The 10,902-nt window shown below is 24.8% G+C and overlaps 3 protein-coding genes across 4 annotated transcripts in view; 2 read left to right on the top strand and 1 right to left on the bottom strand.

The window, feature by feature from the left end:
* Positions 1-21: 21 nt before the first annotated feature.
* On the top strand, positions 22-1,745 carry LOC126903034 (uncharacterized protein C6orf136 homolog). The gene is made up of 6 exons (XM_050680943.1): positions 22-294; positions 386-640; positions 791-879; positions 970-1,194; positions 1,312-1,381; positions 1,439-1,745. Exons 1-6 carry the CDS (start codon positions 166-168, stop codon positions 1,610-1,612), a joined length of 942 nt encoding a protein of 313 aa, XP_050536900.1. The 5' UTR covers positions 22-165; the 3' UTR covers positions 1,613-1,745.
* A 1,258-nt stretch (positions 1,746-3,003) lies between these two features.
* The window catches only part of LOC126902967 (probable ATP-dependent RNA helicase DDX10), a 10,884-nt gene continuing 2,985 nt past the window's right edge, over positions 3,004-10,902 (top strand). Inside the window, exons 1-9 of one of the 2 annotated variants that reach the window (XM_050680806.1) lie at positions 3,004-3,131; positions 7,670-7,788; positions 7,905-8,096; positions 8,154-8,304; positions 8,361-8,604; positions 8,676-8,877; positions 8,946-9,108; positions 9,166-9,349; positions 9,422-9,598. In XM_050680806.1, the coding sequence (XP_050536763.1) occupies positions 7,690-7,788; positions 7,905-8,096; positions 8,154-8,304; positions 8,361-8,604; positions 8,676-8,877; positions 8,946-9,108; positions 9,166-9,349; positions 9,422-9,598 (1,412 nt within the window). In that variant the 5' untranslated portion in view covers positions 3,004-3,131; positions 7,670-7,689. Of the gene's footprint in view, positions 3,132-7,524; positions 7,789-7,904; positions 8,097-8,153; positions 8,305-8,360; positions 8,605-8,675; positions 8,878-8,945; positions 9,109-9,165; positions 9,350-9,421; positions 9,599-10,902 lie in introns of those variants that run through there. The other variant, XM_050680797.1, reaches the window with a different exon arrangement.
* On the bottom strand, positions 4,767-7,151 carry LOC126903065 (transcription initiation factor TFIID subunit 12). Its single transcript, XM_050681014.1, has 4 exons — positions 6,793-7,151; positions 6,526-6,726; positions 6,181-6,373; positions 4,767-5,012 (listed from the first exon to the last, which is right to left on the bottom strand). Exons 1-4 carry the CDS (start codon positions 6,982-6,984, stop codon positions 4,882-4,884), a joined length of 717 nt encoding a protein of 238 aa, XP_050536971.1. The 5' UTR covers positions 6,985-7,151; the 3' UTR covers positions 4,767-4,881.

Raw genomic sequence — 10,902 nt, 5'->3', positions numbered from 1 at the left:
CGTCCCGAGCATGCAGTAATTGCTAATTTCTGAACCCGGCTTTCAATCTCGAACAATATCTGAAATATAATTAAATTTAACTACTTGAAGACTTAAAGTTTCTTATTATCATTGCGTTAAGTATTAAATATTTCATATAAATTGATAAATTGTGTGAATTAAATCATGGCAAACGCTGTTCGCAAAATTTGTACGAAATTTGGAAACGGTCATCAGTATTTGATGACTAGTAATAAAGTATCGACATACAGTTTTCTAATGTCAGATAAAGCAGTTCCTTTATCAATTTCACAGGTAAAGTTTCGTTTTTGGACTCGTTTTCTTGTGGAATTTATATTTAATAGAAATGTATTATTTTTAATTTTTAACCGAGTAAAATTTTTAGAATGTAACAAATATATCTTACCTCATATCACTATCAGCAAGCAATCGAAAAATTGAAAATAAATGCTCTTTTGATGCTAAATCAATGAAGTGGTTTAAGGAGTGTAATCTAACAAAGAAATCTGAATTGCCTATTGATAAATTAACAAATAGGATAAATAAATTTTCATCAAGTTCATCTATACCAACAAATAACACAAAAGATTTACCAAGTGCTGAACAGTTACAATCAATGCAAAATAGACTAGTTGAAGATGTAAGTAAAACTAAATTCTGAGGTTTAAGACTAAATTAGTAATTGTATTCTACAGTAAAATTATTTTCAATCTCATTTGTCAAATTTAAAACATTTTATTTTTGATTTATTTAATGTTTAATTTATTTGAATATTCTATTTATTTTTCAGTTACCAAAATTATTCAAGGAAAATTTAGATTTTTCTTTTTATCATCCCAGCTTGGTGTTTGAAAACAACATTAGAGGAACGAGGAGCGTGTAAGATACATTTTAAAAAATTAAAAATTTTCTAATATAATACTTTTTCCAATTAAATTTCTTATTTTATATATAAATTTGATATTTTAGTGGCTTACAATATTTTATGACAACAGTATCTTTGTTACGCGTGATAGGCCATTGTAAATATGCCTTTGTAAAATTTGATGTTTTAAAAGCTACCAAACACCCTGAAGATGGTACAATTAAAATAAGGTGGAGAATTAAAGGTATATCAGGTTTTAAAGTATTCGTAAAATTTTGGAAGTTTAAATTTTGGGACTTGGAAAATGTAATAAAGGATAATATAGAAGTGTAAGTGTTAGTGTAATCTAGTAGTTGTTTTTTAAAATGAAAAATAAATTTTGTAGTTAAATATATCTGTATTTAACTAAGCTTTATAATACAGAATGTAATGATTTATTATTTCAGGTGGCATGATGGTTTTTCAATTTTTTATTTGGGCTCAGATGGCTTAGTACATAAACTTACTGCAGATAAAGTAATATATTGTGAATCTTTAATTATTTTAGTTAATATTTGTTAATTAATTTTTCAGATGCAACCAGATAATACTACTGTTATAGAACCAAAAAACCCATTAGCCACAAAACTTGCTTTATTTTTAGGTTTGACACAACAAGCAAATAATTTTAATTTAATATCTTTGGATGTTATTGAGCACGCAGAGTTACTAAATATGATAATTATGTCATTAGAAGATGCATTTTGAAGATTTGTAAAAGTATTATATGTAGCTCACGATTGTTCTATGTCTGTTATTGTTGAATTTGTTTTTTTTTAATTACTTATGCTTTATTGCCTATTTTCTTAACTTATTTATGAAATATAGTCATCTAAATAAGTTCCTGTTTGTGTATTATTTGAATTAACATTAGAGTTACTAATTTCATTTATATTTTTACTGATAAATTAATATAATCATCGAGACAAAAAATAATTGAATTTAGAAATCAATTACTGTAGCATAAAGTTAGATAACATTGGTATAGGAAATACAGTATATAGTTTATAAGGGGATATGTTTTTATTTTAATATTAGGCAGCATTAGATAATTTAGTTCTTTTAAAAATTAAATTACAAATTGCTCGATAGATTAGGAACTTAAAAATTAGTTGATATAACAAGTAATGAAGTTGCATTACTTTTATAATAAAAAATAACTTAAATACATTGGAATTTAATTTTTTCAGTTATTTAGTAAATATGAAAATTATTTGATTTAAATCAATTTACCAGTAATAATTTTATTGAGACTTCACTCAAGAGAATATTTAGCAATTTTTAATGAAGATGAGAGAGTTAAAAAATATTTTTAACTGACAAGTTTTGATGAAAACTTATTGTATTTTCATTTTATTCTGATAATGACTAAAGAAAAGGTTAACAAATGTTTTTATGTAAGTATAGCACTGCTAAAGGAGATAACATGTCAATGTGCTCTATCTAAATATGTCATTGATTTCATTGTATTTATTTAATAATTAAATTGCGAAGTAGAAGTTTAAGAGTCAAATTTATGTTAAATATACCATAATAAATATAGTATTATTGGATTCTTGATTATTGTCATTAGACATATTTACTGGGGAAAAAACCTTACTAAAGAGGAAGGACTTAAAAATACTTTAATTTTGATTTAATGAAGAGGAAGTAAGAACATTTTTTTATGTTAAACCTTTAGTTTAAAATTCTAAATAAGTCATTTAAAGACAATACAATCTATTAAATTAAACTCCTCAAGTATTAAAGTATCAAATGACTTCTTATTTTAATAATTAAATTATGCTAAAATTATTTTACATGTAGTTTCATTACTATAACTTTTAATTGAAGTTAAGTTACTACCCAACAACAGGACTGGGAGTAGTTAACGAAGTTGAAAATGTTGACTAGAACATATGATGTAGTTTTATTCCTCATGAATAAATTATAATTAAAAAAATTATCAATTTAAATTTTTTTACATGGTATAAACAGATAAGATAAAACATATCTTTATCTGTGGTATTAATAACATGTATTTTTAAAAGTTGTTGTTTGTGCATCTCTCATTATTGTAATATTATATTTTTTGTAGGATATATTTCAAATACAGATTTTTACATACTTAAATAAAACTTGTGTTAAAAAACGATTTATTAAAGAATTTATTTAATGGATACTAAAAAAATTCCAATGAACTTTGTTGTAATAAGAATATATTAAAGTTATAATAAAGTGAAATGGGGTAAGTGTTTGTGTTGCATATTTGGACATGATAACATTTATTCATTGGAAGAAATTTTATCAGTGTTATGCTGTTGTCTTTCAAACTTTTATGCTTGTAATCCTGCTAAATATAAAGTTATTAAGTATCGTGTGACAGAATCTGTTTTCACTTGTAAAAAGTTGACACCATTTGGTACATGGTCAAATATTGATTTTTCATGTGATTCATTTCAACTAAATGATTAACTACATCTACTATTTAACAATTATGAATTATTTTGTGATTTTCTCATTGATAGTGTCTGCTCTCAGGTGCAAGTCAGCCATAATATCCGCCCCATCCATCATTGTCCTAGATAGGAAATATCTTTGACTACCTAATATGTGAAAGAGGGCCACCACCTTCTGCATTATGTTAAGTTCGGGAAATAGAAGAATGTAAAACTGATCATTTATTTATTTTATTTTATTTATTCATGTTTTTCTTCTTCTTTTTCCTCACCTTAAACCCAACTACTTGGGTTCGGCCTTGAATACTTCTACATGAATATTTGATTTATTATGTACTATTTATGTAAAGCTCATATACATAAAAATGTGTCATAATTAGAATATTTTGAGCCAAAAGTACATTTTGTACTATTAATAGTAATCATTTTCATTTTAGTAGGTAAAATTAATGTTTTTGAAAAACTTTTTTTTTTAGTGGGTACCAATTTTTTTATTGACACCTAAGAAATGTCATACTAAATAATTAAGCTATGATTTTTTTTCTTTATTTAAAGTTTAACTTTAAAACTCCATAAGGAAAGGTTAAAATAAATGGATTAATCTCAACTTTTGCTAAAATCTTCATTAATATACTAAAAATTAAGGGTAGATTTGGAATCACCGACAAAAATACTTTAAAAACCAGCAAAGACATTGTTGGCGCCAAAATGTGTGTAACTAGTAATATCCAAAAAAAGTGATTCAGGTGGCTCACTACCAATTCTGATATTAGGCTTAATAATTTGCAATAGATCTAATTTTCAATCTATACATCTATTTTTACAAAATCTGTTATTAATAATAGAAAACTTTTATTTTGAAACACCAAAAAAAAAAAAAATTCAATTTGGTAACTAAACTAAAATATATCTTTTTTTTAAACAATCAACATGGGATGAACAAAATAGAAAGTCTTAAAATTCATAAATATATAGGTATAGTTCCAATAGTACCTAATGGGTAATCATGATTTAAATAATAAAATTATTATTATCAATGATTAGATTATGAAAAATGAGATTCTACCATAACACCTGTTTTAGTGCAAAGAAGAACAAGTGTGTTGGGGCTTATAATATTACATAAATGTTTTTATAAATTTCATAAATATTAGAGGGCTCTACACTTCTAACCATCCAACTATTAGTGCTAATTAATAATAGTTACAATATATACTATTATATTATTTATTCTTTTGAATAGAATAAGTATCATTATGTAAAAATAAAAAAAGGTAGTTATAAGTTATTTGGCTGGTACATAATTTTATGAAATTTACATGGTTGGATGTAACTATTGTCATACCTGTGTATTAGTTAATGATTTCTTTACCTTAACAATTTGATTATGATTTTAAGTAAAAATAATAAAATTAATTAATTAATTAAGTTATAATATTTTTAATGAATTATCCATAATTTTTTTATATTTATTACACAAATTAAATTAAGTTTTTTTACTAATATTTATAAAATTAATAAAAGTAATTTGCTAGGGTATTAATATTTTTTATTTGCAACTTTTTTGATAAGAGCAGTTCTTTGTTTATGGGCATCAGTAATTGGCGCTTTCTTGTAAGGCTTTAATTCATCAGTACCAAATCCTGGAATCCACATATTCAAATAACGTTCTAGAAAATTAAAAAAAAACACTTTTATTATATGACATACGTAAAAAAAAAAATTAAATTATTAATTCTCTGAACAGTACACATTCGTTTTTTTTAAATAATAAAAACAAAAATCTATTTAAAAATAAAAATAAATTTAATTAGTTTAATCTATAATATCAAAAGTAAGTAACAATTATAATTAGAACAATAACTAAGTATTTTATTATTCTTACTAATTAAAATGTAATTATTCAACATGAAACAATACTTGTTAAATGTTAAATAATAACTTAATACTTGTAGAGTATTAATATATTTAATAGAGATATTTTAGCAACCAAGTTTTTATTCAAAAGCTGATTAACCTGCTTACTTTTTAAGACTCATATTTCACCCAGTACTCAGTTTTAGGTCTAGATTAAGGGTAGAATGATCCTCAAGTCCAATGAATTTTGGGGACTTATTTAGGTATGAGTGACCATTAAGATTATATAAATATTTTTTTCAATCAGTTCGAGTGAATAATAATGAATGATAATATTTGAAATACAATTTATTGTTCCATTTTAATTAAGTAATTTTTTTTCTACTCATAATGTTAAAATATGTTTATTTAGTAATTATTTCATAAAAATTATTCATTTTTTCTAATGTTGAATAATAATAAATTGAATATTAAAAATATTCATATGTATAATTGATACAGAAACAAAAAAAATAAGTTGTTTTATGTGATTTTACTCTAAAAACAACTATAATCATTTTTATTTTAATGGCAAAAATTGATTTTACAAAGATAAAATCAGTTAATTACTTTATTAATATAAGTTGCATCTATCTACTAGCACAGCTATATGATGGTTAGAAATCTAGATCCCCAATTTATGAATTAGATAATTAAAAAGACTAGAAATTAACATTTATTATTGTATAAAAATATATTTTTTGGGTGTGAGGAATATATTACATTTCTCTTTAATTTTTTTTTTAAGTTGTATATATATGGAACTAGGGATTATCGTATCTTGTTAGGGATCCTCAAGCCTAGCATTGACTAAAGTCGGGTCCTTTTCGGATTGTAAGCATTTTTATACTTAGTTTTAACTTGGTACTCATATATTTTTTTCATACATTTCTACTTAGAATATCTCTAATATTTACTAATATACTTTATACACGCTTTTACCTAAGTAAAGTTGAACATCTTTTACTTCAACTATATTTGATTTCCTATGTTTTGCAAAAACACATGCAGCTTTGACCAATTCATCAACAAATTCATCAGATAATTGTAGCATTAAATCTTCAACATCTTCTTCTAACTGTTCATTGGGATCAACTTCTTTCACCAATTCACGTAACCTCGTTTTAGTTAACAGCTAAAAATATTGAAATGTAGTAAACAGTGCTATTTGAGTTAAATAAAAAAAAAAAATGTAAATAACAAGGTTAATCAATTAATGTATTTTTTAATTTGATTAACTTTTATCCTACAACCACAATTTTATAGTTAAGGATTTTTTGTACTTACTGCAGCATTATCTGTGCTATTTATGTTTTTCAATACAGTTTGTTGAGTATTAGAATTTTGTTGTAGATTACTTGTTTGGGCAATAGCTTGCTTGGCATTAGAAATTGGCATAGCTGGAGATGTTGGTGTTGTAGTAGTTGGAGATGTTGATGCAATTGTAGAAGCTGTTGATATAGATGTCTCAATTTCCATAGGCTGAGGCTACACAAAAAAAAACTTTACACTCTACACAACATTTACAAACACTACTAAATTTTTTCAAATTACTACAAGTCGTATTCCTTCATCTGTTTCCATTGGTGTAACATTTGTATTACTTTCAATAAAAGTATTTACAGAAGAATTTGAAGGCAATGTTATTGACTCATTTGTTAAAGGAGATGTTTGTGTTTGTGGTGGTATTTCTAGATTTGTTGTTGGTTCAGCTGTGTTTTCACTTAATAAGTCATCAGTATTCATTTTATTTAGGTTTACTCTAATATTATTGACAAAAAACAATTGTTTAATTAAATAAATTGGTCCAAATGTAAAATTTTATTGTTCTATATGAAAGTAGTATATTTAAAAAAAAAAATTCAAAATGTAACTTATTTTTAAAGGTATGCAATGTTATTGCAAAACCATTATTTATAAAATGTTTACACAAATAATTGATAAGCATTATCAAATATTAAATACGATTAACAGCTTTATACCACAGTTTTTGGTTGGCTAAGTGATAATATTTTCCATAGACATACAAATATATTTTTATGTTTTTGAAATTTCCTTACAATAAAATTGTTAATATCTTAGACATTATAATTAATGTTTAATTCAAGGTGGATATATTTTAATGAATCTATCTTAGTTTAGTTATTATTCAAAATAAACAAGTTCTATTCTCTAGTTATGATGTTATGGTTGATATATAGAATTTTTCTGATGTCTTTGACCAAGACAGCTTATGATTTTATCACTATTGTGATATCAAATATGGTAATTATTATCAGCTAACAATCATCACGTGTATTTAAATAACATTATTTCATTATTTAACTAAAATATAATATTAATAATATATTATAAAATAACTTATCACATTAATTTGATTATCGAGAGCGAGTTAGATTTATTTAAAATCAAACAGTTTTGTTAAAATTAGATTTTGCACAATTTATTGAAATGGTGTATAAGAAACGTAAAATTAAAGTGTTCAGACCAAGGAAAAAGAAAGAATCCATTGATGTAGTAATATCAAAACTTAAACAAGACTACGAAAAAGTAAAACATTTGTTCAAACTATTATCTTATTTTTATTCTTTTCAAAATAATTCAACTTAACATGATCAAAAATATTTAATAATTCATTATTATTTAAGTTTTATTACTATTCTTAGATTGACCCAAGTTCAATTGAAAAATTTGACGATTTTCCTTTATCAGCTCCTACAATCAAAGGCTTAAAGGAAAATAAGTACTTAATTCCAACAGAAATACAACGAGAGAGCATTGGTTATAGTTTACGCGGTGAAGATATATTAGGAGCTGCCAAAACTGGTAGTGGCAAAACACTAGCATTTCTAATACCAGTACAGATTTTATAGTTTATTTTTTTTTCCAAGTACTCAACAATTAAAATTTATTAGGTACTAGAATTATTGTACTGTAACAAGTGGACTCGCTCTGAAGGATTAGCAGCATTAATAATAACTCCAACTAGAGAATTAGCTTATCAAATTTTTGAAACACTTCGTAAAATTGGAATTCATCATGAGTTTTCAGCTGGCTTAATAATTGGTATTTGATTTTTTGCAAATTTTTATCAATTTTTATTTATAGTAATATTATAACAGGAGGAAAAGATCTAAAATTTGAACGTAAACGTCTAGATCAATGTAACATAATGATATGCACTCCAGGCCGTCTTTTACAGCATATGGATGAAAACCCATTATTTGATTGTTCTAATATGTTAGTTTTAGTATTAGATGAAGCTGATCGTTGTTTAGATATGGGCTTTGAAAGTACTATGAACTCTATAATTGAAAATTTACCTCCTGAAAGACAAACTATTTTATTTTCTGCAACTCAAACAAAGTATATTAGTATTAATAATAAGTTATCTTAAATTAATATTACTTATATTAATTATTTTAAATAAATGTTAGATCTGTGCGGGATTTAGCTAGACTTAGCTTAAGCAATCCTCATTTTATATCTGTACACGAGACCTCTGAGTATAGTACACCTGCTGGTTTGGTACAAAGCTATATGGTATGTGAACTACATGATAAAATGAGTTTGTTATGGTCATTCATAAAAAATCATTTACATCATAAAGTCCTTGTGTTCATGTCAAGTTGTAAACAAGTAACTATTGAATTGTTAAATTGATGACATCGAATAACATTTAATTTTACCATCTATAATGTATGTAGGTCAAATATTTTTATGAAGTTCTGTGTAAACTTAGACCAGGAACAAGTTTATTAGCCTTATATGGTACAATGCACCAAACAAAAAGAATGGCTGTGTATGAGTCTTTTTGTAGAAAACAGCGTGCTGTACTGTTTGCTACAGATATAGCAGCTAGAGGACTTGGTAACTAAATAATTTATTTAAGAATTGAATTTATTGTAAACATTTTGATATTTTTAGATTTTCCTGCTGTTAATTGGGTTGTTCAATTAGATTGCCCAGAAAACGCAAATGAGTATATTCATAGAGCAGGGAGAACTGCTCGTTTTCAAAAATCTGGGGAATCTTTATTAGTAATTTTACCATCTGAAACTCCTATTTTAGAACAATTGGAAAGTAAAAAAATTCCAATTCAAGAAATAAAGTAAATGTGTTATAAATATTATAAGTAATTATTAATTAAGATATTTATATGAGTTATTTTATTTTATTTTAGAGTTAATCCAAGTAAATTAACTTCAGTTCAACGAACATTAGAAGCTACATTAGCTAAAGATCATATACTTAAAGAATCAGCTCAAAGAGCATTTGTTGCTTATATCAAATCTGTATTTTTAATGAAAGACAAGAAAGTATTCAATGTGTCAGCATTAGACACTGATGCATTTGCCAGGTAATATTTATAAATTTTCTAGTTGAATAAATAACAAAGTTATTGAGATTTTATATTTTTTAATCACTATTTTTGAAAAAGCCCTTTTTTAATAAATATGTGGTTACAAACACATCATTTACTATTGGAAAGAGTCAAATTATATGATAATTCATCAAATTATGGTGAATTATTCAAATCTTTAGTTTATTTATTAATAGTAATAAGTACAGAGACTTAATTCTTTTTATACTATGTCATTGATCGTTTTTATGATAACAACTATTGATTTTAGCTTTCCTGCAAAGCTGAGAAGATATTAATTTTTTAAATTAAAACAAATTAATTTTCTCGTTAGAAAATTGTTATGTATTTGTATTTTATAACATCTTGTTATAAAAAATGCAAATGGTTACTCAGAAAAAAGTGTATTTTTAAAGAATAACAACATTATGTTGTATTTCAGTAATTTCTATCGGTTCATAAAAATATGATCAATTTAAAATCCAATAAAGATGCTATTTATTAAAAATAAATATTCTTCTTTTCTAATTGCCCCAAACTTTAAATTTTTAGCAAAAATTTTTTTTAATTAACAAATCTGATATAAAAAAAAAAAAATTGGGGTTGCCATTTGAAGATCGAAAGTTGATGTGATAGTATAAGAGATAATAGCAGAAAATAAGTTTTTTGTAGAGAAGTGGAACATAGACTGATTAATTTTAAATAAAAAAACGGTAGCACAGTGGGGTCGCGGCATAGTGGAGACATTGCATAGTTGGGTTCAGTCTAGATTTAATCTGACAGTGATTAAAATCACTATCATAAGAAACGCTTCGATGCAAATCTGTAGATAGTGTTTAATTTTAAAAAATTGTTGGATAATTGCAAAAGCAACATCAACTTCTATTAAAATAAAATACAAAACCCATAATTTTCATACAAAAATAGCATATTTTTGAATATGGTAGCCATTTGCGTATAGAAGATAGGTCGTCGGGACAAATTTTTTTTTTTCATTTTGTAGTACATAAAATAAGCTTTAATTTTATATATGTTTAAAGGACGCAGTATTTCCGGAACATTATCAAAAATCAAGTTGAAAAAGTTATTTTTTGTAAAAAAATTACTATTTTAAATTCCCTCAGTGAGCAGAATAAGTGTTAGATTTTCAAAAAAAATTATATCAAATGAAAGGGAAATATCTAAGGTTTCAATACAAAAAAATATTATTTTTATTTGTTCATTTTTGAAAAAGTTATGGCAGTTTTAAGTACAAAAAACATCCCGATAAAAGGTAATTTTTATCGCAAACATTACATTTT

Source organism: Daktulosphaira vitifoliae, unplaced genomic scaffold, assembly GCF_025091365.1.
Source record: "Daktulosphaira vitifoliae isolate Bord-2020 unplaced genomic scaffold, ASM2509136v1 Scaffold_1, whole genome shotgun sequence".
NCBI lineage: Eukaryota > Metazoa > Arthropoda > Insecta > Hemiptera > Phylloxeridae > Daktulosphaira > Daktulosphaira vitifoliae.
The sequence above is the reverse complement of the archived record's forward strand: the minus strand, read 5'-3'. Positions and strand labels throughout refer to the sequence as shown.

What these genes read in the sequence shown, in the direction of transcription:
- LOC126903034 (XM_050680943.1), top strand. Translation starts at nt 166, where the DNA reads ATGGCAAACGCTGTTCGCAAAATTTGTACGAAATTTGGAAACGGTCAT. An exon ending in TTCCTTTATCAATTTCACAG is followed by an intron (nt 295 to 385) that starts GTAAAGTTTCGT and finishes TAAAATTTTTAG; the next exon opens with AATGTAACAAATATATCTTA. An exon ending in ATTAGAGGAACGAGGAGCGT is followed by an intron (nt 880 to 969) that starts GTAAGATACATT and finishes TTGATATTTTAG; the next exon opens with TGGCTTACAATATTTTATGA.
- LOC126903065 (XM_050681014.1), bottom strand. Translation starts at nt 6,984, where the DNA reads ATGAATACTGATGACTTATTAAGTGAAAACACAGCTGAACCAACAACA. An exon ending in ATGAAGGAATACGACTTGTA is followed by an intron (nt 6,727 to 6,792) that starts GTAATTTGAAAA and finishes TTTTTTGTGTAG; the next exon opens with CCTCAGCCTATGGAAATTGA. An exon ending in AGATGTTCAACTTTACTTAG is followed by an intron (nt 5,013 to 6,180) that starts GTAAAAGCGTGT and finishes TTAATTTTCTAG; the next exon opens with AACGTTATTTGAATATGTGG.